This window comes from Talpa europaea, assembly GCF_964194135.1.
Source record: "Talpa europaea genome assembly, chromosome: 1".
Lineage (NCBI taxonomy): Eukaryota > Metazoa > Chordata > Mammalia > Eulipotyphla > Talpidae > Talpa > Talpa europaea.
This window is the reverse complement of record NC_140073.1, coordinates 4,315,952-4,340,978: the sequence shown is the minus strand read 5'-3', so window position 1 is coordinate 4,340,978 and position 25,027 is coordinate 4,315,952. Positions and strand designations below refer to the sequence as shown.

General features: G+C 56.4%; 2 protein-coding genes across 3 annotated transcripts; both read left to right on the top strand.

Moving 5' to 3' along the window:
• Positions 1–5,728: 5,728 nt before the first annotated feature.
• On the top strand, positions 5,729–6,389 carry CDC42EP2 (CDC42 effector protein 2; the record flags this gene model as incomplete). The annotated part of the gene is made up of 1 exon (XM_084244402.1): positions 5,729–6,389. The coding sequence occupies exon 1, from the start codon at positions 5,748–5,750 to the stop codon at positions 6,387–6,389; it is 642 nt and encodes a 213-aa protein (XP_084100528.1). The 5' UTR covers positions 5,729–5,747.
• A 5,917-nt stretch (positions 6,390–12,306) lies between these two features.
• DPF2 (double PHD fingers 2) lies at positions 12,307–23,974 on the top strand (the record flags this gene model as incomplete). 2 transcript variants are annotated; one of them, XM_084236540.1, is made up of 12 exons in its annotated part: positions 12,307–12,338; positions 16,225–16,385; positions 17,062–17,169; positions 17,468–17,631; positions 18,429–18,521; positions 18,687–18,765; positions 19,273–19,314; positions 20,224–20,361; positions 20,446–20,574; positions 20,698–20,810; positions 21,670–21,751; positions 23,898–23,974. In XM_084236540.1, the coding sequence occupies 12 exons, from the start codon at positions 12,307–12,309 to the stop codon at positions 23,972–23,974; spliced, it is 1,218 nt and encodes a 405-aa protein (XP_084092666.1). The 2 variants fall into 2 exon arrangements, with proteins under 2 accessions (XP_084092666.1, XP_084092667.1); XM_084236541.1 differs by lacking the exon at positions 19,273–19,314.
• Between the last annotated feature and the right edge of the window lie 1,053 nt (positions 23,975–25,027).

The window sequence follows — 25,027 nt, the reverse complement described above, 5'->3', positions numbered from 1 at the left end:
TCACAGCCCTTCCAGGTCCACAAAGCTGTTACAAGTCCAGAAGCTGCCACCTGGCCTGTGGGCCAGGCTGCTCCCGTTCAGATCACCCAGTGGCAGCCGGGCACAGTCCTTCAGTCTGTCTCCAACCCGCGGAGGGGCTGCCCCTCAGTAATAGTTTCTTGTTTTGTATGGAGGAGTGAATGAATAAGTGAGAGAATGAATGAATGAATGAACGAACGAAGAATGAATGAACCAACAAGCAAGACAGGAACAGTCTGAGTGGGGGTCCCGCCCCCCAGGAAGATACCCGGCCAGATGCCCAGGTCACTCTGCCCGCACACCCTCCATACCCTCTCTTCTAGGGGGCGGTAAACTCTTGAGAGCTCTTGCGCGTTGCCACGTTTTCAGGTGGGTGCCTCCCGCCCGTGCAGCGCCTCGAAGGCACCCCACGCGCTTGTGCGGGCGGCGCCCGAGACCCAGGCACCGAAGGAGGAAGCCGGTCCAAGGCCGTCCATGCGCTCTGGAGCACGCGGTCTTCCGGCTGCATCCCGCGGCCCTTCCGGCACCGAGAGGGTTTTGGCCCGGGCGGTGCAGCTGGAAGCCGCGGAGTCCAGCCCGGGCACCCGGGGCCGCGGGCGGCGGCGGGAGGCGGGACGCGGCCCGGGGGCGGGGCCGGGGCGGGCCGGGGGCGGGGCGTGGACGGGAGGGGCGGGGCCTGCCCGCGCGGCCGCCGCATTGGCCGGCGGGGGGGCGGGGCTTCGGGGCCGCGGGCTGCCCCGGCCGGGGCGCGGGGCCGGGCTCAGAGCCCCGCTGCGGCGCCGGAGTCCTCGCGGCGGGCGGCGGCCGCGCCCAGGTGAGTGCCGGCCGGGACCCCGCAGTCGGCAAACGGCTCCGCGGGCCCCTCCGTCAGGCTCGGCCCCGGGGCGCCCGCGCCCGCTCCCGCGCGGGTCGCGTCTCGGCGCCGACCGGCTCCTCTGCCCGCGCTGGGGTCCGCGGTGCCCCCGCCGCGCCGGGTCCCTGCGCCCGCGCGCGCGCCCCCGACCTGCGGAGCGCCCCCGACCTGCGGAGCGCCCCGGCCCCGGCCCGCCCGAACCCCTGCCGCACCCCGGGGCCCGGGAGCGCCCTCCAGCCGCCCCGCGCTCCGCCCGCGCCGGGGCCGTGCTTTCAGCCGACGGGGAGGCGCCCCCATCTGCAGCCGCGGCCGCGAGTGTCCTGAGCGCCTCGGGCTGGGCCGGGCGGCGCCGGGCGAAGGGCGGGGTGGGGTCGGCGCGGGAACCCGAGCCGGCCGAGGAGCCCGACCCCGGGGAGCCAGGGGCGGGGGCCGCACGCCCGGGCGCTGGCGCCGCGCCGAGCGGACACTCGGACAGCGCCCCGGCCGGAAAGCGCGGGAGGCTCCTCCCAGGGCCGGAGACTCGGGCCGGGGCCCTGACGGCCCATGTCCCCTGATTATCCGGTGGGAAGATCAGACCCGACCCCCTTCGAGAGAAGAGAGGCCGCAGTCTGCGGCGGGCACCCCAACGCGCGGCTCCCCGCGGGCGCCCGCCGGAGCCCCCTGCGCGCTGGGATCCTGCGGGGCGCGGGGCGCTGGGGGAGCACGCGCGCCTCCTAGCAGCCGCGGAGGGGCGCGCCGCCGCGCGCCGGATCCCGGGAGACCCCGAGACTGGCGAGGGCCCCCGACGCCACAGGCAACTTGAGGGGTGGGGACGCAACGCCTGGCGCCTGGGGAGGCCTTTGAGCTGTTGGCTGACAGCGGCCCGAGAACCCCGGCTGCCCTGTGCGGGAGCTCTCACTTGAAGTCCGACGGGAGGGTCCCCAGTAGCGGCCGGCGATGACTTTCTTGTCAGCCCATCGGTAGATGGGAGGCCGAGGGAGGAGAGCGGCTTGCCCAGGTCACAGGCGGTGGTGGATTCAAGGTCGGGCTCCCGATTTCAAGGTCAGAGGACTGCTCTTTGAACACCCTAGTGGGGAGCGGCATGGTATTCCTGGTGACTGGAGGGGGCTTTGCTTCCCAAAGTCCTTTTCTCCCAGCCACGCCCAGGGCTCCCATCCAGAGCAAGCCCACAGAGCTGGGATGGCTCCCATCTGTTCCTCCCGCTGCTGCTGGGGAGCCCCCCTCGCAGCCGCGGCCTGCCCTGATGGAGAGCTCCTGCTCTTCTGTCCTGACACGTGGGAGCTGAGGGAGGGGGCAGCCAGGAGGTGAGAGTTGGAGATGTGGGGACCCAATGGCCCCAGCCCAGCTGGGAACCTGTTTGTCTCCTGCTCCCCAAGCAGGTTGTGGGGGCTGGTTTGGCCCAGTGTACCCGTGTCATGTGGACCTGGCTGGGAACCGGGGCCCACTCTTCCTCTTACAAGCCGAGTGACCTGGGCAGAGTGACTTAAGGTCTCTGAGGTTCAGCCTCTGCCTGTGTAAAGGGCAGTAGTCGCCATGCTGTGGCTGGGAACACTGAGACAGAAACTGCAAGGGCAGCTGGGCCTGGGGTCTCCAGCCAAATCTGAATACTTGGGGCTTGATGGTTGTGATTCCCAGCTCTCCCCTGGGTGGCTGATGCTGGCCCAACCCTCCCTCCCTCCAGCCTCTGTTCTCCCCACATCTGGAAATGGGAGGGTAGATCTGGCTCTGAGGGAGACAGCTGTCAGGGACGCCAGATTTGTTGTGGAAACACACACTGGCTTGGTGCCCTTATGTGATGGGGGGCTGGGGGGCGGCCTGGAAAACCCCACCAGTTAGCCCCACTCTCCACAAGACACAGGGAAGGAAAAGCTGTTTGGGATTTCTGGCCTGCCAAGGGCAGAGACAGGGTTGTGTCAGGGCCCCAGGTCTGGCATGTGGCCCTCGAGGTAAATGCCTGTTAACTGCAGGGATGGTGGGATTCCAAGACCTCGGGGTGCCTACCCCACCCTCTCCCAGCTCAGCTGGACTTCCGGCCCCTGGAGAGTCATTTCTCTGTTTCCTGTTAATCACAGGTGTTTCGGGGCAGGCCGAGATGTCCAATGTCCGGCCTGGGGGCTCAGCTTGACTGACCCTGGGTGTCCGGCCTGGGGTGGGGTTTCCTGAGGGAGGACCCGCACTGGGGGTGGGGGGCATTGCAGCACTTCTTCTGCGTCCTCCCTCCTCCTGCTCCCTCCTGCCAGCACCTCATTCTCCATGAAGATTGGGGCAGCAGGGCTGGCCCAGGGAGGCCTCTCTGCCCTGGCTGGGCCCCGGTGGGGTGGGGAGAGGGTGGGCTCATCTCGCTGGATGACCTTGGACAAATCTCTTTGCTTTTCTGCCCTGATTCTCCATCTCAGCTCCCTGTATCCATGGTGGGGCCAATTCCCCGCACCCCACCCCCGTGGGGAAGGGGGAGGGGTGTCTGCTCCGCTGCTTTCTTCTCTGTTAAACCGGTAGGACACACTCCAGCAAATTCATTCTTTCCACATTAAAAATAGTTTCTTCCCCTGATTTTGTTAGTCACATGTGCTTATTATTAAGAATTTGAGCTTCTTTAGGCAGCACTCCGCCTGCCCACCGGTGACTATGCAGGTGCTTCTTTTCACCAACTCTCTCCTCCGCAGGGCAGCAGCCTCCTGCCTGCCCAGGACCTACACTATACCAGGACTTCTCTGCACTGACCTCCCTCAGCGGAGGCAGCTCTCCTCAAGGCCGCCCACCTGCAACCATGCAGGCCTCTCTCAGCCAACTTGGCCCTCTCGGGCAGCTCTTCCTGAAGAGCTATGCGAGTGTACTTGACTCTTCTGTCCCTTTTCCTAATCGTTTACTTTCCTGTCCCTTGTCTAATAAACCTGTTCTTTATATTCTTTATATATATATATATATATATATATAAAGAATTTGAGATTATTAAAAAAAAAAGAATTGGTGTTTATAAAAGGATGAACAAGAAAGGACAAGGCACCTGAAATCCCAGCCCCTGACACCCTGCATTTGGCGATGAGTCTCCTATTTATAGCCATCATTTCTAGCCACAGGACTCAATGTTACTGATCATTTTATTGAGGACACTGATCCTTCCCGTGTCTGACCCCACCGGGGGTGGCCCATGTGACAACCCTTGGTTCCACACTCTCCTCTGTGCGCAGCTGCGTGGACCCGCATGTCAGAGCTTTCAATAACTGGGCTCTCCTATACTACAGCTTTGCATTTTGCTTCTCTCCCCTACAGTGTCTTCAACAGCCTTATAGGGCTCATTTTAAAGATTTTATTTATTTATTTTTGCATAGAAGAACTGGGGTCTAGGCCAGAGGTGTGGGGGGTGCAGGGTGTGAGAGGATTCACCAGAGAGAGTGGGGAGCAGAACAGGCAGACTGACCAAAATACACTGCTGAGGGGAGCAGCCGGGAGTCAGGAGAGGTCTGCTGCGCCACATGGATCAGCTCCCTGGCCGGGGATCGCACTAAGGCCATAGTGTTGATAGCACTGAGACTTAACCCCTAGGCCACTAGGGAGGCCCAATAGCATTAATTTTAATATGGGCAGTGATAGGAGGGTGATTTGGTGCTTAAATATGTTGGCAAAGAACTCGGGCGCAGGGGCCTCCCTGGTGGTACAAAGGGTTAAGCACCGCACAATGAAGCAATTCGCTGCTTCTGCAGCATGAGTTCGATCCCCAGCAGCCAGGGAGCAACCCACATGGCTCAGCAGACCTCTCCTGACTCGCCCACTGCTCCCCTCAGCAGTGTACTTCAGTCAGTCTGCCTGTTCTGTTCCCCGCTCTGTCTCTGGCAAATCCTCTCACCCACCTGCGCATCTGGCCTGTGCCCCGGCTTTTCTATGTATAAATAAATAAATATTAAAAAAAAAGAACTTGGGCACAGAGCAGAGCCCCCCAGTTATATTTGCCCTCCCCCACTCCATCTTCCCCTCAGGTGTTGGAGCAGGGAGGAGAGACAGACCATCTTAGATTCAGCCCCTGCCCAGAAGAAACTCCTAACCTGGAGGCAAGTGGAGAAAAGGGAAACCTGAAGGTAAGCGCCTTCCAAGGCAGGTTCCCTGGTTGGGCCAATTGGGAGGCGTCAGTCACCCAGCTCTGTTGGCTGCCCACCTACTGTATGCGCAGCCCTGTGCCAGGCCTGGGTGGGTGAGACAGAGTAAGGATACCTGTCCTCGGTCAAGTAGGAAGTGAGACAAGTCTGTGACACACCCACACGTACTGCTTGGCACTTGGCACACTGGGGTGCCCTGGTGTGCGATGGGGTGAGCACGCGGGCAGTGGTACTATGCAGAGCCGGGCCTCCGGGGCAAGAGACCAGAACAGGGACGCTGTGACTTTGGGCCTGTCACTTGGGTTCCCGGGCCTCAGTTTCCCCGCTTGTAAAGGGAGGAGCGAGGCACTGGCGGTCTGGCCTTAAAGGGACAGCATCCCCAGCAGGGGCCCCAGGGCAGACGCGGGGGGGGGGGGGGGGCAGAAATAAGACGACATGTCTGCCTTTTGTGCTCTCTCCCTGACTTGGACACCTTGCGTTTCAGCTGCTCAGCCCGGCCGGAAGACGCGCCCAGACGACCCAGGGAAGCTTGCTCCCGCTGCGTCCACCCGATTGTCAGAATCGACACTCCTTCTCGGAGAAGATTCTTATCGTCTCAGCCCTCTGCCTTCGTTGATCGTTGATCCTTGGCCTGGGGAGGCTGCGCACTCCAGGCTCAGGCCCCGCAGGTTTGGGTGCTGAGTTTCTGTCTGGCTGTTTCTGGCTGAGGGAGTGAGAGGAGGCGGAGCAGGCCGGCCCAAGGGGACTGTCTGGGCATTGCAGCCAGGCCAGGCGGCGAGGTCACCATGTCCACCAAAGTGCCCATCTATCTGAAGCGGGGCAGCCGCAAGGGCAAGAAAGAGAAGCTGCGGGACCTGCTGTCGTCGGACATGATCAGCCCGCCCCTGGGGGACTTCCGCCACACCATCCACATTGGCAGTGGGGGCGGCAGCGACATGTTCGGGGACATCTCTTTCCTGCAGGGCAAATTCCACCTCCTGCCAGGCACAGGTGCCCAGGGACCGGAGGAGGTAGAGGGCACCTTCGACCTCCCCTTCCAGTTCACCCGTGCCGCCACGCTGTGTGGGCACCAGCTGCCCGAGGGGCCTTCCCCTCTGCTCAAGAATGCCATCTCCCTGCCTGTCATCGGGGGACCCCAGGCCCTTACCCTGCCTACGACGCAGGCCCCACCCAAACCCCCACGCCTGCACCTGGAGACCCCACATCTATCCCCACAGCCGTCCTTGCAGGAGGCGGGGAGTGTGGACATCTGGAGAATTCCAGAAGCTGACCACATTGGGCTGACCTCCGACTCAGGGGCAGAGGAGCCCTTCCTGTCCCACGCCAGCTCCCTGCTCTCCCTGCACGTGGACCTGGGGCCTTCTATCCTGGATGATGTCCTCCAGATCATGGACCAGGACCTGGGTCACATGCAGATCCCCACATAGGACAGAGGAGGGCCAGAGGGGTGCTCGTGGATGCCCGTGGGGTGGATGCCCGAAGGCGGGATGGACCCAGCTCTGGCCTCGAAGTCTGGATCCCCAGGTCCCAGCCGTGTGGTCTCACTTTAAACCTTTGTTCCCAGCCCCCAACCACTTCCCCATGGCCAGGGTGGGCCTCATGCCATTCCCCTGAAACCCAAGGACACTCACAGAGTTGACACAATGTGCCCTGAGCATCCTGGGCCACTTGGACTCCCACACCAACTGCCTCCTCCTTCCCTCAGAGCCTTGGATGAAGGCCCCCCTGAGACAGACTCCCCTTTGACCCCCTGTCTGCCTCAGTCCTGTCGGATGTCTGGGAAGAGCCAGGTCCCAGCCAGGGGGACCGTGGCTACACCCTGGGCTGGGAGCATAGCCTCGGGGGCAGCTGCTCTGCCCTGTCCCCTCCCTGTGTGACCAGCAGACTCTGGTTGCAATAAAATGTTGCTGCTGGTGGTTGTGCGCCAGGCAATCTTATCCCAGTGTTCCCCCTAAAGTCAGACCAGTGGGCTGACTCTGGGGGGAGTCTCTGGCCCCAGAGGGCTCTGGGCAGGGCAGGCCAAACAGGAGAATGAGGCAGGAACCCAGCACGTCCCACCTGCAAATGTCCTGATTCAGGTGTTTGTCAGAAGGTGGCAAGCACGGAGGAGGCTGGGGGCTGTGCCCAGGAAACCGGGGTCTGCTGGGGGTGGGGGAGGACCAAAGAGTGGAAGGATAAACCCCAGGCCTAGTGCAAGGGACCCTCCAGCCTCCTCCTTCAGAGCACTGAGAGACTGTCAGGAGGGAGACCTGCCCTGGGCTGGTGGGGGTCCAATGAGCTCAGGGACTCACCACCTTAGAGCTGTTGAGGGGGTGTGTCCAGGCCTGGGGACGCCAGGCAAATGCAGCTCTCCTCCTCTGGAGCTTACCGTCCCAGCTGGGGAGCGGGGTGGATATTAAATTTATAGGTAAGATGAATTCCAATAGCGTTGAGCACTGGACAACGTCACCAGCGATGCCAGGTGGAGGGTGGGAGTGTGAGGGCACATTAGGGTGATCAGTGACTCTGAGCCAAGCTGGGGGGCTAACAGACTTCTGCTGGAGCAGAAGTAAGGCACGAGGCACCAGGGTGGAGGACAAAGAGGAGTCACCATGTGGTGAAAAGAGCTTAGACCTCTGAATCCCCCTGAGCCGGTGACTCAGTTTCCCCCCCTCCAAAATGGACTCAGTGATAGCTACCTCATAGGATTGAGAAAATTAGGAGTAATACTGATTAGTTGTCATTTGGAAGGGGTTCTGAAGCACTGTGGGGCTGACAAGGGATCCTGGGAGTGGGGAATGTGCTGGGGCAGGATGGAGTCAACCTGGGGCAGTTTCGCTTGCTGAAACTTTAAGCAGGAGAGACACCAGATCAGATCCAGGTTCTAGGAAGGTCACCAGCCAGGTCACGTGGAAGACGGACCACGATCACAGAGGAAGTCGCTGCCGGGTAAGGGGCCGGGACCTAGGCAGGCACCGTGAGATGGAGAGGGGGGCCACACTAAGGGGGAGCTTGTGTCTGGTTGTGCAGACCCCGTGGGCAGCCTCTTTGGTCCCCTTCTTCCCTGATTCTTCATCCTTGACACTCTGAACCCCAAACTCTCACCTCACCCCAGTCTTTCCTGCCTCCAGGCAGCTTTAGTACTAGAGGAAGAATTTGACCAGGGGGTATTTTTTCCAGACAGGACTCTTTTTTTTTTAAAGATAATATATATATATTTTTTATTGTTATAAAATATACATAACATGAAATTTATCATTTTACCATTTTAAAGTCCACAGTTCAGCATCATTGAGTACATACACATTATTCTACAACCATCACCACTATCCATTTCTAGAACTTTCTCATCTTCCCACAGTGAAACTCCATACCCTTAAACACTAACTCTCTATTCTCCCTTCTCCCCAGTCCCTGGCACCCACCATTCTATTTTCTGTTTCTATGAGTTTGACTCCTCTAGGGGCTTGATATAAATGGGAATCTTACAGTATGAGTCTTTTTGTGACTGGCTTCTTTCACTTAACATCTTTAAGGTTTATCCATGCCGTAGCATGTATTGAAATTTCCTTTTTCAAGGCTAAGTCATATTCTATTTAATCACTGTTTTGTTCATCCATTCACCCATTGGTGGATACTTGGGTGCTTCTACCTTTTGGCTATTGTGAATTATACTGCTGTCAACACAGATGAAACAGAACAAATATCTGAGATCCTGCTTTCATTCTTTGGGGGAACTTACACTGAAGTGCAATTGCAGGATCATATGGGAATTCCATGTTCAATTTTTTTGAGCAACCACTGTATTGCACCAAAGCAGCTGCACCATTTTATATTCCTGCCAAGTTTTTTTTGTTTTAATCTGAAATTTTGTCCTCATTTAGATATATCACACAACTGTTGAGTGGAATTTGAACCCAGGTCTGTGAGATGCCAAAGCCTGTATTTGACTATAATCCTCCCTGATGGGGGTGGGCTGTAGACCCTGGTGAAATGTAAAAGCAAAGGGTGGGGAGCTGAAAGGCCAACACCTTCCTGTCTGCAGGCTCCCCCTCAGGCTCGGGGGGCTTGTCCCATCTGACTTGGGAGAGGAAGACAAAAAAGGACACTTTCTTTAGAGCTTCACCAGATGGAAGGGAGCACCTGAACTTGGGCCTGAGCTGAAGCCAGACTACCCATGGACGGGGGACCTGCCTGTCCTGGTTCCCCTGGACTTGCTCCCTACTCCACCCCACCCACATCAGGCACCAGCCAAAGGGCCCCCCGGAAACCACTCAGTGCTGCCATGTCAGGGTGGTGAAAAGGAAACAAGGCAGGACCCCTAGTGTGTGATCAACTAAACTCAAGACACCTGCTTATATCAAGGAGGGCTGGAGAGACAGACTGTCTCCCTTCAGCTTCCAGAGCAATGTCCAGTCACCATGTCCCACAAACACCACTCAAGAAACTAATTCCCCAAAGTAGGAAGTGAAGTTGTTGAAGAAATGACAAATGTTACTATAGTTCACTGTTATGGATGCCCAGCATCCATGGATGCTTTCAAATTAATTAATTAAATAAATAAATAAATATGTTACGTTGCTTCTTACGTAAGTCTATATTATATAACATGTTGATATATATTATACATATTGCTGTTTCTGCCAGGTTAAGGGGCATTATAAGGATGGATACGTTTTAATCCAAGTTCAAGGCTGGAACTTTCTCAGACCACACAAATACCAGATAACTTCATTCTGGGCTACAAGTCTAGAGAGGTTGGGGTCCCATCTTCAAGTGTGCCTGTGTCCATGGTGGGGTACAGTAAGCTCCAGGATTGGAGTTTTCAGAAATCATTTTTGAGATGTCATTATTGCGCCCCCTGGCGGAAGCATTCCCCCAGAATGTGCTGCAGGCTCAACAAACATCTTATAAAAGTCTTAAGTTCAGATTGCAAAAGGCTGCAGTCTCCCACTTCTCCTTGGCTCCTGTTTGGAACAGAGACACTGTAGATCCCGGTCACTCATTCAGAGCAGGAAGAGCGTCTACTGTTCCGTGAGGTAGCCTTTCTTTTTTTTTTTTTTTAAGATTTATTTATTTATGCATACAAGAGCTGGGGGTACAGGCCAGAGATGTGGGGGGTGAGAGGACTCACCAGAGACAGAGTGGGGAACAGAACAGGCAGACTGACTGGAACACACTGCTGAGGGGAGCAGAAGGGAGACAGGAGAGGTCTGCTGCGCCATGTGGCCAGGGATCGAACTGGTGCTGCAGAGGCTGCTGATTGCTTCATAGGTTGCGTCTTAATCCCTTGCGCCACCAGGGAGGACCCCTCCACGGGCTGCCTTTTTGATTCACGATTAAGTTTCTTTTCGTTTTTTTCCCCACTTGAGTCTCTCTCTTTTTGCCTTTTTAATTTTTTCCCCTCAATACTAAGTTTTTGAGAGTCATTCATGTTACTATGTATCAGTAGTATATTCTTTTCCTTGTTGTTTGGCCCATCCTACTGTCCTGGGCCTTTGGGGTGTTTCCAGCTTGGGACTATTACAATGAATGTAGTGGCGAAAGTTCTTGTACGTGCATCTTGGTGTTGATATCCAGGAATGGAACTGTTGGCTCTTACGGTAGGTGCATGCTCAGCTGTGGTGCTAACATACTGTCTTAGTCAGCTCGGGCTGCTAGCAAAACACACAGATTGGGTGACTTAAACACCAGACAAGGCTGGGAAGTCCAAGATGAAGTGTCAGCAGACCTGGTTCCTGGGGAGGGCCTGCTTCCTGGCTTGTAGACACCTGCCTTCTTGCTGTGCCCTCATATGGCTTTTCCTGGTGGAGACACCTGCCTTCTTGCTGTGCCCTCATATGGCTTTTCCTGGTGGAGAGAGGTAACTGTCTTGCTCTTCATATTTGAGCATTAATCCCAAATAAGGATCCCACCCTCATTGCCTCACCTAAACGTAATTCCCTCCAAAGGCCGCCCTTCGAAGGGCTACAACAAATGAGTTTTGGGAGTTGCCCACATTCAGTCTACCACACATGCTTTTGACTCCTGCTTTGGAGTCACCTCTTGATGCCCTTTGTCACGTGCTTCCCAGAGGTAAAGAGTCCAACTGCATCATCTCGGCTTTCCTTGAAAGTGGTGGTTACTTACCTATTCTGCAAGTTTGGTTCAGGGTAAGTGGTAGCAAAGAGCTACAGCTCTCATATGCCAAACACTATTTTAAGGCAAGTGATGCTCAGATATGTCCGGATTCTAAAATATTAAAATGTGTGGAAGGGACTGGGAATATGTGCATTTTTTGAATTGATGGAATAAGATCTAACGAAGCTCTGGAAACTGACAGCTGTGGGTGGAACAGAAGACAGGGAGCCAGCCAGCTGCTGAAGGAACTGCCAACATGCTGGGACAGCCTGGAGGGGATTCTCAGAGAGCTGGAGGAGAGTCTGAACAAAGAGAGGGGTGCTTGCTGGTGTAGTGGGGGCTGACAGGTCGATGAGGACTGCGATCTCTACGTTTGTTGAAATGCAGGACACGATGACTTTATGAGCTGTTTCAAATGAACTGGTAGGAACAAAATTCCCATTCAACTAGGCAGAAAGCCACTTGGCAATAAGTCAACAGACACAGCGAGCACAAACTGAGTGCTCTGAAAGGGAGAAATCCAACAGGGTGATCATTGGAGGCAGAGATGGCTTAAGGCAGGGCTGATTATTTCAAAAGAGGATTATTAAGCCATGTTTGTACGGGTATGTGCATGATTCAATAGTGAAGGAGAAATGAATGGCCAAGAAGTGTGGGGCTGGTCCAGGAGAGAAGTAGGAAGAAGCAGGGGGTGGGACGAGGTGTGGGAAGCGATGAGGCCGGTGCCGGTGAAGATGAGCTGGGTTAGGTGACTGGAAGGTGAAGTACCTTGTCAGATCCCAATATTCAGGCCAGAGAACTGCCCAGTTACGGCGTTAATTTTTCTCCCCCTAAAACGGGCACTTTTGGGGACCTGTAATTGTGCATTACTCTTTGCCTTCAGCTCCCCACCAACTGCCAGCGCGTGTTAAGAGCAAAGGGTTAACCGCGAGCTGAAAGGACGGCAAAGCAGCAGGACGCTGCCCTCCACATACCCGGTGCGCCTCATCCCGAAAGAGGTGCTCCGGGTTCCCGCACCCCCAGATCCAAGAGGCGGGGCTCTACTAGGAGCTTGGGGCGCGCGCCCGTGTCCATCGCGCCTGCGCGTCGGGCTCCCCTGCGGCCTCTCCGGCGCTCGCTCCCAAGCGTGCGCGCGCCCGCGCGGCGCTTGCGCAGAAGGACGAGAAACCCGGTTCCCCCAGCGGTCCCGGCGCCTGCGCGCTGCGGGCTCCGGGCCTCCCGGCCTGAGGGAGAGAAGCAGGCAAGATGGCGGCCGTGGTGGAAAATGTAGTGAAGCTGTGAGTGGTGCTTCCTTTCTCCAGGCCGGGAGGTGTTGGAGAGGGCCTGGGAGCGGGGCGCGGGGCGGGAGGGGGCGAGGCGGAGGGAGGGATGCGGCCGGGAAGGCCAGGCTGCGGCTGCGAGTGGCGAGGCCAGCGGGAGACTCGGGAGAAGACGTTGCGCTTCTTTGGAAACTTGTGGAGGCCTGAGGGGGGCACACGGGCGCCCCTGACGGGCATCCTCCCCGCGCGGCCGGAGCGCTCCTTCGGCTCCCGGTTCCCGGAGTACGGCGCCCTGCTCGGTCCGACGGACCCCGTCCGCTTCGCCCCCGAGGCTTCGCGGTCCGGAGGAGTCGGGCCCAGGGCGCCCCGGCACCGACCGGGTCCCCGCGCGGCGCGGCCGCCGACCCCCCCCCGTCGGCTGCCGGACGCCCGCGCGTTGCAACAGGCGCGCCGGGGCTTCCCCCCGGCGGTTGTGTTCTCCACACACCCGGGGCCTGGGGAGGGGGCGCGGGCGTCGGGGGCCGCGGCCGTTCTCGGGGGATGAGCTGCGGAGCGGGGCGGGAGGGAGGAACTTCAGGGGACACGGCCGTGGCCGTTGCTCGGGCCGTCAGACGACTGGACGGTGCCGGGGCGCGGGCCGGCGGGCTTCGCGCTGTGCGGGGGCCTGTGCGGGCCAGCTCACCCGCCAAGTTACAGGGGGCGCCGGCTGGGGACGTGGGGGCCGCCTGCGAGCTGGAGAAGCGGGGCGCCTTGATCCAGCCAGCGCCCCCCCCCCCGCACCCCTCCCTCCCGGCGGGGAGTTGTGAACGGGGCCCAGAACCGTCTGACGGGTAAACCGGGCGCGGGCGGGAGCGGGAACATCGGGGAGTCTAGTTGTCCTGTGTGGCCCTGGGGTTTTGACTGGATGACAAGGCAGAGACTTGGGAGCTATTCTGAGGGACTCACAGCCTCGCTGCCTTTGTGGTGGGCTGAGGGCTGAGCCCCACTTTTCCCAGGAGCCTTTCTAAAGAGTTGCCTTGCTTCTCCCTCCCCTGCCTGGAGCTTTTTCTTTGAGAAGCTTTCCCACTTCCATTAAGCTAAGTGCCTTCTCCTTCTCTTGTGGTTTTTGCTTTTTTTTTCCAACTTGCTTTCAGCTCTCTCCTGCCGCCTCTTTCAGCCACCCCTGCTCCCAACACTATTATCTTTCTCTCTGATCTGCCCACTCCAGCTTCCCCAGCTCTCTCTTCAGGCTGACATTTCCCTCAATTTAGAAATGACGCTGTTGATCTACGATTTATATAGTTATCCTTCCTGACTCAGATGTTCCTTCTTTGTTTCGCTGCATTTCTCTTTGTTGCCTCCCCCCATCCCAGGGTAAGGGGAGCTTTTACACGAGCTTCACGCTTCCCGAAAAAGAATCAAAGCCGCTACCTTGGAAATCTTACTGTACTGAGGGAAGGTCAGGCTTTCCTAGGTTTTGAGAGTTACGGGTAAAGAGGGTCTTCGCGTGGGAAGGCTGTCTTCAGGGGAACCCTCTCCTGTGCTGTTAGGAGTCCATGTAAATAGACTGTGACTTCTTACTTCTCTTCAAAGAACTATAGACACCTGAGGGTTACCAGTCACTGGTTTCTGAGTACCCAGTAATGAGAAACCAAGTCTCTCCTCAGGCCTGGCCACAGAGGGCTGTGGAGCACATGCAATGCAGCTCCCTACAGAACTTTCCTTTTAAGAAGGTGCTTCCAATCCTACCGTGCCGTTCTCAGCCTGGAAAGGCATGTGTCACTGGATCATGGTGCCTGGTCTTCTGACAGCTGAGATTATACATGGAAGTCAGAACTACTCGCTCATCGTTTCTGGCTTTCGTCTGGGAGAAGAATTGTCCTATTTGTAAGTTCTCTGTCCCTCCCGAATGTGTCGGGATTGTGGAAGTCTTTACCAGGGTCGTACAGGGTCAAGTTAGACTATAAAATAGTTGTGATTGGGTTTGAAACCTTCTGAATTAGGTAACAAGATCTGGAGAATACTGTTAGCTTGTAATTTCTCTCAGTAGGAGCCTGAGGTTCTTAAGATCGCTCACTCTTCAGATCCTCTCTTCCCCAACTTAAGTGTTTGAGCCCAGCTTTCCTACTCACATGACAGTTTCCCCACCTTCTGAAATCCCACTTCACTCATAAAAGCTTTGCTAGAACATCTCTCATCCGTTCCCCGAAACCATTTCCAGCCTCCGTGCTCCGACTTTGCAGCCCTCAGCCTGTCTGCCCCTTCCTTCCCTTTGACTTCCCGTGTCAGTATCAATTCCGTCAGCAGAGACAAAGGAGCTGCTGCACTCAGCCTTGTTTATCCAATTTTCCTCTGTGTCGTGAGGACGTGGCTGCCTCCTAAAGGCAAGCGGCTGTGAGTCGGCTCCCTTCTCTCTCCTCTCCAGCACGAGATGCCTGCCCACCTCAAATTACAGTCATTACCGCTCACTGGATCCAGCCAGGCTGTCTGTGGTGCCCCTGCCCGTGTGTGTGGTGTTGTGTCTTTTGCAGTTGCTGGGAAGATGCTAAGCTGCGTCTCAGTGGCCTAATGTGGCTGCTCAGCACAAGCCCCTTTAGATTTCAGAGGAGGGTTTGTTGGTGTAGCTCAAGTTGTGGACATAAGCAAGAGAGACTTCTCAGCCAGCTTCTGGTGCCGGGGTCTCCCTCTCTTAGAATGTGTCCAGCTTATGGAGTCCAGCCCCCTCAGCCTGTAGCAGAGGAGTCTGAGGTCCACGTGGGTGGATAGTGTCCACATTTGTGGGGTGACTTGTAGCCAAATGAGGTCTTTTTTACTGCCAACTTAAATCAGGATAACCCAGACACCTTCATGGGCACTTGGGCTACGTGGGAAAGAACTCGCCTCCGCCCTCAGTCTGTTTCTTTATAAATGGGAGCTGGTATAGTTGGGTTGAACACCAGGACTGCAGTGCTCATTAGAAACCCTGAGGGAGGACAAGACCGGCCCCGTGGAGCACCGCGCAGAAGCAGACGCGGGTGACGCCTGCTCTGCGCAGCTTTCCGGCTTTTTAACACTTAAACGTCTGCTCTTGATTCTGATTTCAAATCGAGTCTTCGGAGTTCGAAAAGCGTCTTTTTTTATGCCATTTGATGGTGTGAGAATGAGGATGGGCATTTGCCTATGACAGTGCTCACTAAAAAGTGGGTTCTGAGGAGGTCAGGGTGGCCTCAGATGCGTCCTCTTGACCGTGAAATCAGCACCGAGCATGAGCTGCTGATACCCACTTCAGGAGAGAGGAACTGGCTTCTTGGAGAAAGCCGCTCGTCACCTGGCTTTGCTCCCTGGAAACGTGCACTTGCTTTTCCACCTCTTCGTTTCACACCGTGACCCTGCGCAGTGCGCACACTTGCCTTTCCCTGGGGGTCTCGAGACTGTGTGATATCGCCCCAGGAAGAACTTCCCGTCTGTATGGGATTTTCTTGTGGCTGAATAGAACTTCATTGTGTATACTGCCTTTGGGTAAATAGTTTATAGTATAGTAAGTCCCCAGACCTTGTCGAACCTTCTGCCTATTTGTAAAACCCCGTGTCTGCTCAGCCGTGAGTGTGACGAGAGACAGCGTGTTGTCAGCCTGGGGCTGGACGCATGAGAGGCACAGGATGAACGTTAGTTTCCTCCCTGCTTGTGGCTTAGACTTACGTCTGATCAGACGCATGATGAAACCGTGTGTTCCTGATGGCGCTTCATTTGCAAAGTGCCTTCCCCATAATGACTTAGCGAAGGGGCTTGGCTCCCGTGAGGCAGAAATGGAGGCCGACAGAACCACGAGGCAGCCTCCCAGTCCCTTGAGCCTTGCAGAGAAGCAGATGGCAAGGGAGAGGGCGAGCTCAGCACCCACCCCTGCTCCCCCCAACCTGTACATGCCTGATTATTGTTTTCCCCGCAGCCTTGGGGAGCAGTACTACAAGGACGCCATGGAGCAGTGCCACAACTACAACGCCCGCCTCTGTGCCGAGCGCAGCGTGCGCCTGCCATTCTTGGACTCGCAGACGGGAGTAGCCCAGAGCAACTGCTACATCTGGATGGAAAAGCGGCACCGGGGTCCAGGTGAGGGTCCAGGCTCAGGAGTGTGGGAGCAGTTTCTTTACCTTAGGCGATGAGCCCGGCGAGAGCTCTCCGTGCTGCTCTCCACCCTTCAGTAACGCAGCCTTCTTGTAGTTAGAAACCCAGAGAGGGGCCTCCCTGGTGGTGCAGGGGTTAAAGTCTCAGCGCTATCAAGCTGCTACCAGTCACTACGGCATGAGTTTGATCCCCAGGCAGGGAGCTGACCCACATGGCGCAGCAGACCTCTCCTGTCTCCCTGCTGCTCCCCTCAGCAATGGATTTCAGTGGATCCTCCTGTTCTGCTCCCCACTCTGTCTCTGGTGAATTCTCTCACCTCTTGCACCTGTGACCTATACCCCAGTTCCTGTATATATAAATAAAGAAAAGAAAATAAATCTTTTTAAAAAAAAGAAACCCAGAGAGGATGAAGCGGACAGGTTCACACCAGTATCTTTGTTTTCTACCCTGCTGAGGCTGTTATTTGGCTTTCTGTGAGCTGTGTATTTTAGCCTAGCCGCTATTTCTGCAAATTCTCCTCCCTCATCTCCTTACTATCCACAGCCTTCTCCACCACCCCCTTGCTTTCAAGGGGGACCTGCTCATCTCAAAAGTGCTGCATCATATCTTCTAGGACTAGGGTAGGGCTGAATTGAGTACCCTCTCTCTCTTCCTTCCACAGGATTGGCCTCTGGACAGCTGTACTCTTACCCTGCCCGTCGCTGGCGGAAAAAACGGCGAGCCCACCCCCCTGAGGATCCACGACTTTCTTTTCCATCCATTAAACCAGGTAAAGTGCACACCTGCCTGAGTGGGGGGTGGCCTAGGGAATGGTAAGAGGCCTGCCAGTCGCCTGCTGTGTACCCGGCTCACCGCTAGATCCTGAAATAGTAAAAGTAATAAGACACGATTCCTCCCTGTGGAGTATGCGGTCTAGTAGGAAAGGCAGGTAAACGTTACGATGCCAGGCGGATTACGGTCTCTTGGCTCCTGCAGCGACTAGCCTGTGGCTGGCCTAGCACTGGGGAGACCAGAGCAGTCTGCTTTCAGTCCTGCTGAGCTTCGTCTCATCCTGACCTTTCCTGCAGACACAGACCAGACTCTGAAGAAGGAGGGGCTGATCTCTCAGGACGGCAGTAGTTTGGAGGCTCTGTTGCGCACCGACCCCCTGGAGAAGCGAGGTGCCCCGGATCCCCGAGTTGATGATGACAGCCTGGGCGAGTTTCCCGTGACTAACAGTCGCGCAAGGAAGGTACCAGATTAACACTGTGATTGATGAGCTTTGATGGAAACCAGCCTCCTTTTCATCAGAGACCACCTAGGAGCGAGGAAGGGGAATCGGGCCAGGAGGCAGACTGTGGGAGTTCTGCTTGCTCATTCCCTAGCTAGCGCTGGGCACTGACTGCTGCCGTCCAGTCTTCCTGGCTCCTGAGTACACACTCTCTCATTCATCTTTTGTCAAAAAGTGTTTTGGTGCCTGGGGTTACATAAGTGAAGCAGACCTGGCCCTGCCAACAGAGAAGATGAAATTGTACGTGGAAGTAGTAAGGGCCAAGTACCATGCCAGGCACGGTGCTGAGTGCTTTTCCATCATTTCCCAGGCGGCACAGCCTTAGGCGGTGTAGGTGCTGCGGGGCCCATTTCACTTACAGGGGGTGGCAGCAGAGCAGTTTTACACGCTTTCCACAGGGCCCCACCTGTAAGCAGCCAAGCTCTAATTTACATTTAGGACGTGACGTGTTAGAAGGACATAGGGGTTTGGGGTATCAGGAAAACTCTGTGAAAGCGTGGCGTTTGATTTGGCTGCTTAGAGATGGTGGGAAAGGCGTTCCAGCCAGGGGAACAAGACGAGGTGCAGAAGGAGGAAGCCCAAAGCATTGAAGGGAGAAGGAGGGGCTCACGGGGTGCTTGAAGGCAAACAGTGAGGAAGGGGGCTGGAGTGGGTGGCCCAGCTCCCACAGAGGTTCTGGGAGGTCTTGCTGGTCCCAGCGTGGCGGAATTTTGGTGTGTATGTTATTTCTGCCCATCCTAATCATCCTGTCCCCTCAGCGGATCCTAGAACCGGATGATTTCCTAGATGACCTTGATGATGAGGATTATGAGGAAGACACTCCTAAGCGTCGGGGCAAGGGAAAATCCAAGGTGAGGCATCAGGGTGCTGCCTACAAGCCTGGGGAGGGGATCCCAGGGAACAGGCTCCTGACCGTTTCACTGCTTTTGATGCCATTTTCCCTGTCCGCTTCAGGAGGCTGTCACTCTTCAGCCCTAGGCATCTTGGTGAAGCAATCTTGTTGCTCTTCTTGGCAGGGTAAAGGTGTGGGCAGTGCCCGTAAGAAGCTGGATGCTTCCATCCTGGAGGATCGGGACAAGCCCTATGCCTGTGACAGTGAGTGCCTCACCATTGGGTGGGTAGTCCTTGCTGTGGACCCAGCCCCTGCTGGATATGCGAGGAGGGAGGGCTGTGTTCTTGCTCAGAGGGGTCAAACAGGCCAGGCCCTTGACCTGCCTGCTGGCTGGCTCCCTCGGAGCCCCCTGGGAGGCCCTAGCTCCACCACAGGACGGGTGGGCCTGCATGATCTGCGGGACATGTCTGCTGTCCTCAGGGGTGGGGGGCGGGGGGTCTGTAGGTGCACTGCTGGCAGGGTTGGCCTTAGTAGACGGCATCCGGGTCTATTGGCCCCAGGCAAACCAGGGCCCCAGGAGTCCAATGCCAAGTGTTTCGGTGTCTGTTTTCTGTCCCTTTCCTCTGACTCACCCCACCTCTGTCCCTCCACCCTGGGAGTGCCACGGCCACTGGGGTTTCTCTCTCGTTTGCTCCGCTTTCCTGCTGCTGCTGCTCCCGTCTCAGCTGTGTCAAGGCCTTCTTCTCATGACTTTTCTTTCTGTCTTTCAGATAGTTTCAAACAAAAGCATACCTCGAAAGCGCCCCAGAGAGGTAGCTCTCGCAACTTTTCAGCCTGTTGGTTTTCCTGTCCCTTTTCCCTCCCTCGTTCCTCCTGCCTCTCTCGTCTCCTGTGATGCTAGCTTTAAAGTCTCTGGAATGGCACTGGGTCGAGCAGGGGGCCGCCGTGCGCTCCACCCTTCACAGGCCAGAAGCTGCCTTTCCCGCTGCTTATCTCCCACAGACTTGCTCCTGGGGCTGCTGGGGCCCACTGCATGGGGTGGCCTCAAAAGCATTATAAGGAGTCTATTACAGAGCCCTCTGCTTCCCTCCCCCGAACAATTCTTGGTGGTCAGCTGGTGCTCCCCGCCACTCCTGTCCTCTCCCAGCCCTTCCCTGCTGGCCCCTGCTCTTCCTGGTCATCGAGTTCACCAGCTGCCTCGTGGGGTCTGCGCTCCTTGCTGGCTGGTGGGGTTGGGCCAGACACTGATGTGGGAGTGTCTTTGATTTTCTTTTGGGGGACTAGCCACCTGGCTGACTCGGTAGGTTACCCCTAAGAGCCCAGCCCCCCCCTCCTCTATCCACATTCAGCAGAGATGGCTCTGTGGTCTATGTGGGGTAACAAGAGCCTTCGCATTTACTGAGAGGTAAAAAGTTTGGGGTCTCTTCCTTCCCTTCTCAATCTGGAGCTCCCCAGACTATTCCTAGAGCAATTGCTTGTGGGCACGGGCTCAGCCTCTCGCAGCTGGTGTGGAAGAGGAGAAGTGGTCCTGGGGGTGAGCAGCGAGTGAGCCAGGGAAGTTAGAGACCCCCAGGGTCTGAGACTCTTGGCCTGTCCCAGGGAGAGCTTACTGGGTTGGGGGTGGTTGCTTCCACCTCAGGTGGAACCCCACAACTTGGAGCTACAGGCATGTGGCACTCGAAGATCCTGACACTTTTCTCTGCGACCTTCTCCCCATTCAGTCTGTGGAAAACGCTACAAGAACCGGCCAGGCCTCAGTTACCACTATGCCCATTCTCACTTGGCTGAGGAGGAGGGCGAGGATAAGGAAGACTCTCAGCCACCCACGCCGGTCTCCCAGAGGTCCGAGGAACAGAAATGTAAGCCAGGGCGCTGGGGGCCTGGTCCTGCAGGCCTGGGGGTGGCCCAGAGGCCCGTCATCAAAGTTCTTCTCTTCCCTGCAGCCAAGAAGGGCCCTGATGGGTTGGCCCTGCCCAACAACTACTGTGACTTCTGCCTGGGGGACTCAAAGATCAACAAGAAGACAGGGCAGCCCGAGGAGCTGGTGTCCTGCTCTGACTGTGGCCGCTCAGGTACTCCACCCCTCCTGCCCGGCTGCCCCACCGGGGGCTGGTCCCCAGGCCCCAGCCGGCCATCCAGGTCACCTTGCTGCTGCCCCGTCTCTGACGGTCTGTTCCACCGGCCCCCTCCCCCAGGGCACCCGTCCTGCCTCCAGTTCACACCCGTGATGATGGCGGCCGTGAAGACCTACCGCTGGCAATGCATCGAGTGCAAGTGCTGCAACATCTGCGGCACCTCCGAGAACGACGTGCGTGCCTCCCCACCCCCGCTTCTGCTCTTCTCTCCACAGCTCCCCCAAAGTGAGCTTTCTCTTCGAGGGGAGCCAGCCCCTCCTGCACACCCCTGCCGGTCCCACTGGAACTGTCGGCCGGTGTGCGTTGAGCAAGACTGCGGGTTGGGTGTGCTGGGTACTTGGGACACTGAGCAAGACGCCAAGGTCCCTGTTTTCATGGAGTTGACATTCTTGTAGGGACGCACAATAAGTGAGGAAACAAGGGATGCTTCTTGATGTGCCACAGAGAAAACAAACAGGGATGTGGCAGAGTGTGACTGAGCAACTGATTAGCTTGTCAGAGGCGACTCGTCTGAGGAGGTGGTATTATGTTGAGGTTTGGGTCATACAGAGGACCAGGTCCAGGAAGGGTTGGGGGGAGCATCCCCAAGAAAGGAGTGGCACATGCAGAGGCCTCGAGGAGACAGTGCAGGGTACTGAGGCCAGCAGGCGGGCCAGAGCTTCCTGCAGCGGGGTGCGGGTAGAAGAGATAGGAGAGGCACCGCCAGGGTTCTGTGCTGAGTACCCTGGCATACTGCTGCAGGAACTCCTCAGGAGTGATGTGGTCTCCCTTACGTTTGAAAAAGATAGCTGGCTGCTCTGTGGAGGCTAGATTGTGGGGGACAAGAGTGGAAGCTGAGCAAGTGGGGGGAGCACTGCCATGGCCTGGGTGGAGGTGGACAGCAGTGGTTTTCTTCCTAGCGATGTCCACGCCTGCTCTTACCTGCCCTTTTGGAAGTAGCAGCAGTGTCTACAGAGGCTCTCGCCTGCCCACCCCCAGTAGCCTGACTGACCCCTTAGTCATCTGCTCCCCTCTTCATATTGCCTTCTCTAGGACCAGCTGCTCTTCTGTGACGACTGCGATCGTGGCTACCACATGTACTGTCTCACCCCGTCCATGTCGGAGCCCCCAGAAGGTACGTTGGCTCCCACCCTTTATTCAAATAATTCTTCTGTTAGTGATGCGGTGGGGCACCTACACAGGAAATCAGTCCTCTTCAGTGGTTTTTTCTCCCAAGTTAGGGTGCAGGCACCTAGTCTTGACTCAGTGGAATGCTCTCGTAGCATTTCGTCCTAGGAGTTTAACGTTTGCGTGTTATCACTGGTCACACACACACAGAAAAACCGGAGAGTGCGCAGACACCAAGCAGACGCGTGCACCACAGGAGTGATCTGTTCCCTTCAGGAGCTGGTGATGGGGAACTTCGCTCTCAGCTCGCTGAACTTGGCCGGGCTGTGTCCTTTCTCCCTGCTACCTGTTCTGGAGGGAGTCGGCGTGCTCCCCTGCCACCCTTGTCTCCTGCGGTCTGCTTCCCCGGCAGCTTACTTGGTGATGCTCTAGGTCTAGGAAGGCCCTTCAGGAAGCCAGTGGAGCCATCAAAATTCGGCTGTCTCTCTACAAGTCTTCTGGCCGTATTTCCATGCCAAAGCCCCCTTCTATAGAAATGTGGGGGCTTGTGCGTGCACAAAGCACGTGGGTCAGCGTGACTGACCAGAGAAAGTGGCTCCCTGCGTGTAAGCTGACAGCAACATAGGCTGAGCTCTTCATCCCTCAGAGAAGGCAGCCTAGGCAGTCGGGGGGCCTTCAGCAGCTGCAGGGGTGCACTCAGAATTGTCCACTGTCATGCCCAGGTTATATGTGGTTTTGAGGAGAAGTGGTGTGGTTTTTGTTGTTTTTATTTTATTATTTTTTTTTTTTTAAGATTTATTCATTTATACAAGCACTGGGTACAGTCAGAAGCGCGGGAGGGTGAGAGGATTCACCAGAGCCAGAGCGGGGAGCAGAACAGTCAGTTTGACGAAGTACACTGCTGAGGGGAGCAGCGGTCGGCAGGAGAGGTCTGCGCGCCATGTGGGACCCTCCTCCGGTGGCCGGGGAGCAGCCGGGGATCGAACCAGTGCTGCAGAGGCCGCGGGCAGCTTTGCAACCCAGCGCTCAACCGCTGCGCCACCGAGGAGGCCCGGTTTTTGTTGTTTTTAAATATAAAATACCAGTTTACAGACAAAATTCTGTCTTCACTGTGGAAGGGGCTTCCTGTTGAAGTCCTGTTGGACTGTGAGGTGCAGAGCTGCGGACAGCCGAGGGGGCCCTGGAGGCCCTCGGATGATCTAGACGTGGGTCAGCAAACACTGACCAATGGGCCAAATCCAGCTGCAGCCATTTTATAGAGCTCATAAGACTAGCAGTGATTTTTACGTGTATGTTTAAAGGGAGTTTGAAAAAGATAGAACCAAGACTGGATGCGGCTCACAGCCTGAAATGTGTTTCGGAAACAGCTTCTGATACCTGCCTGTTGGCCTTGGGGACTAAAAGGACCATTCACATTGTCAAGTCACATTTCTAAGAAACAGATAAAAGCTGTGGGTTCTTTCCCCTAGAATAACATCCAATGTTGTTGGATATGATTGTGCTTAGAATTTCAAAGCATTAAGGGCTAACTCTGTTTCTTAAAGAAAGGAAAGCCCAGAAGATTCTAACCACATTATGTGCATTAACCATAATAAACAAGGTATAAAGTAGTTTTCTTGTCAGGGACATTATTTCCTTTATTTTTATGAAACTAAATTCAGGACATGGTAGCTCACCCCATCTCCTCTGAGCAGGTCCTTTGCCTTTGCTCACACGCCAGTGGCAGGAGCGCCTCTATCGTAGCTAGAAAGCTAGCAGAGGGCACCAAGGTGGGCATCTCTGGAGTGTCCCTTCATCACCTTCATTCTCACCCCTGTGAGAGCAGAGTCTGATTTTGTGGTCTCAAGTCTGAAACTGCTTTAAAAAATGTTACCCACCTGGGCCGTCATGCAGATGCTGCCTTGATAAGGGCAGGCGGGCCTCAGAGTCTGTTCTGGAATGGTTCTCTGGGCAGTTAGTTCTTCCATCGCCACTGAGAACTGTGAAGATCTAGAGGGTCCTCCCAGCTCAGGATAATCACGAAACCTGGCTGCTGTAGGGCATCTGCCAACCTCCCCGTGCTGCTTCTGCTCCTGGGGGTGAGGGGTGGGCATGGAGAGTAGCAGATTAGGATGGTGTGGGATCCGTCCTCACCCTATTGTGCTTCTCTGCAGGAAGTTGGAGCTGCCACTTGTGTCTGGACCTATTGAAGGAGAAAGCGTCCATCTACCAGAACCAGAACTCTTCCTGATGTGGCCGCCCCTGCTTCCCGTACTCCTAGAGCCGTTTCCCTCCTCCTGTCTTGGTTTTCATACCCAGCCCAACTTACTCCTCCTCCTCCTCTTGTCTTTCACAAGTCCAGAGAACCTTGGGGTGGTCATGCCAACCTGCCTCTGGCAGCAGCAAACTGGGGTGGCAGCTCTGACCACCCCGGGCCCCAGGCCCTCAGGGAGACGGAGCAGCACACTGCCCCAAGGCTTACCTGTGGGCCCGCTTCTCACTGCTCTCATGAAGTGCATTCACTCTGCCTGCCTTGGGCCCCAGCCTGGTGATCACAGGGTTCAGTGTCGTCTCAGAAGGGGGTTGGGGGGGGGGGGCGCTGTTCACTTCTCTCTTGGCTCTGCCTCCTCTGTGGTCTCCAGGCTTTGCCCTTCCCCAGAGGGGAGCCTGGCCGGGGCCTTTTGCTAGGAGCCATGGGAATGAGCAGCGCCTGAGCTGCGGCCACGCTGCAGGAGCTGTCCTTGCCCTTCGTGCTGCTGCTTGCTTCGCCTTGCCCCTTCCTGCAGGGCAACTCTGTCGCCCTCTGTTCCTGCTACCCAGGATCCTCTGCCTGAGCGGGACGTTCTTGCTCACCCTCCTGGCTCTACCCCGTCTCTGTCCACCCCACCCGAGGGGGAGTGGCAGCTTCACCCCAATTTCTCCTTAGGCTCACATGGCTCATTGCCACAGGTGGTCTCTGGCAACCGAAGCATTCCCCACCCTTGGAATTTTCTGTCTTCTGTCACCCCTCCTTATTCCCTTTGGTTTTGTGGGGACAGCAGAAGCATCAGGGGGCCAGGCCAGCACTTGGGGGGCCACAGGGAGACGTTGGATAATGTGCCTGTTTTTTAACTCGACGAAAAAGCCTACCTCCGAAATCCCCTTTTTGTTCTTCCTGGACCTGGGCACTCAGCTCCTGCCCTTAACCGAATTGGAGCCTCTGCCTCCTGCTCTGTGTTTCCTGGCTCCTGGCTCTTGGGGAAGCCACTTAGACACCCCTTTCTTCCCTTGCACGCTCGCTAGCAGCTGGTAAGGTCTTCACACC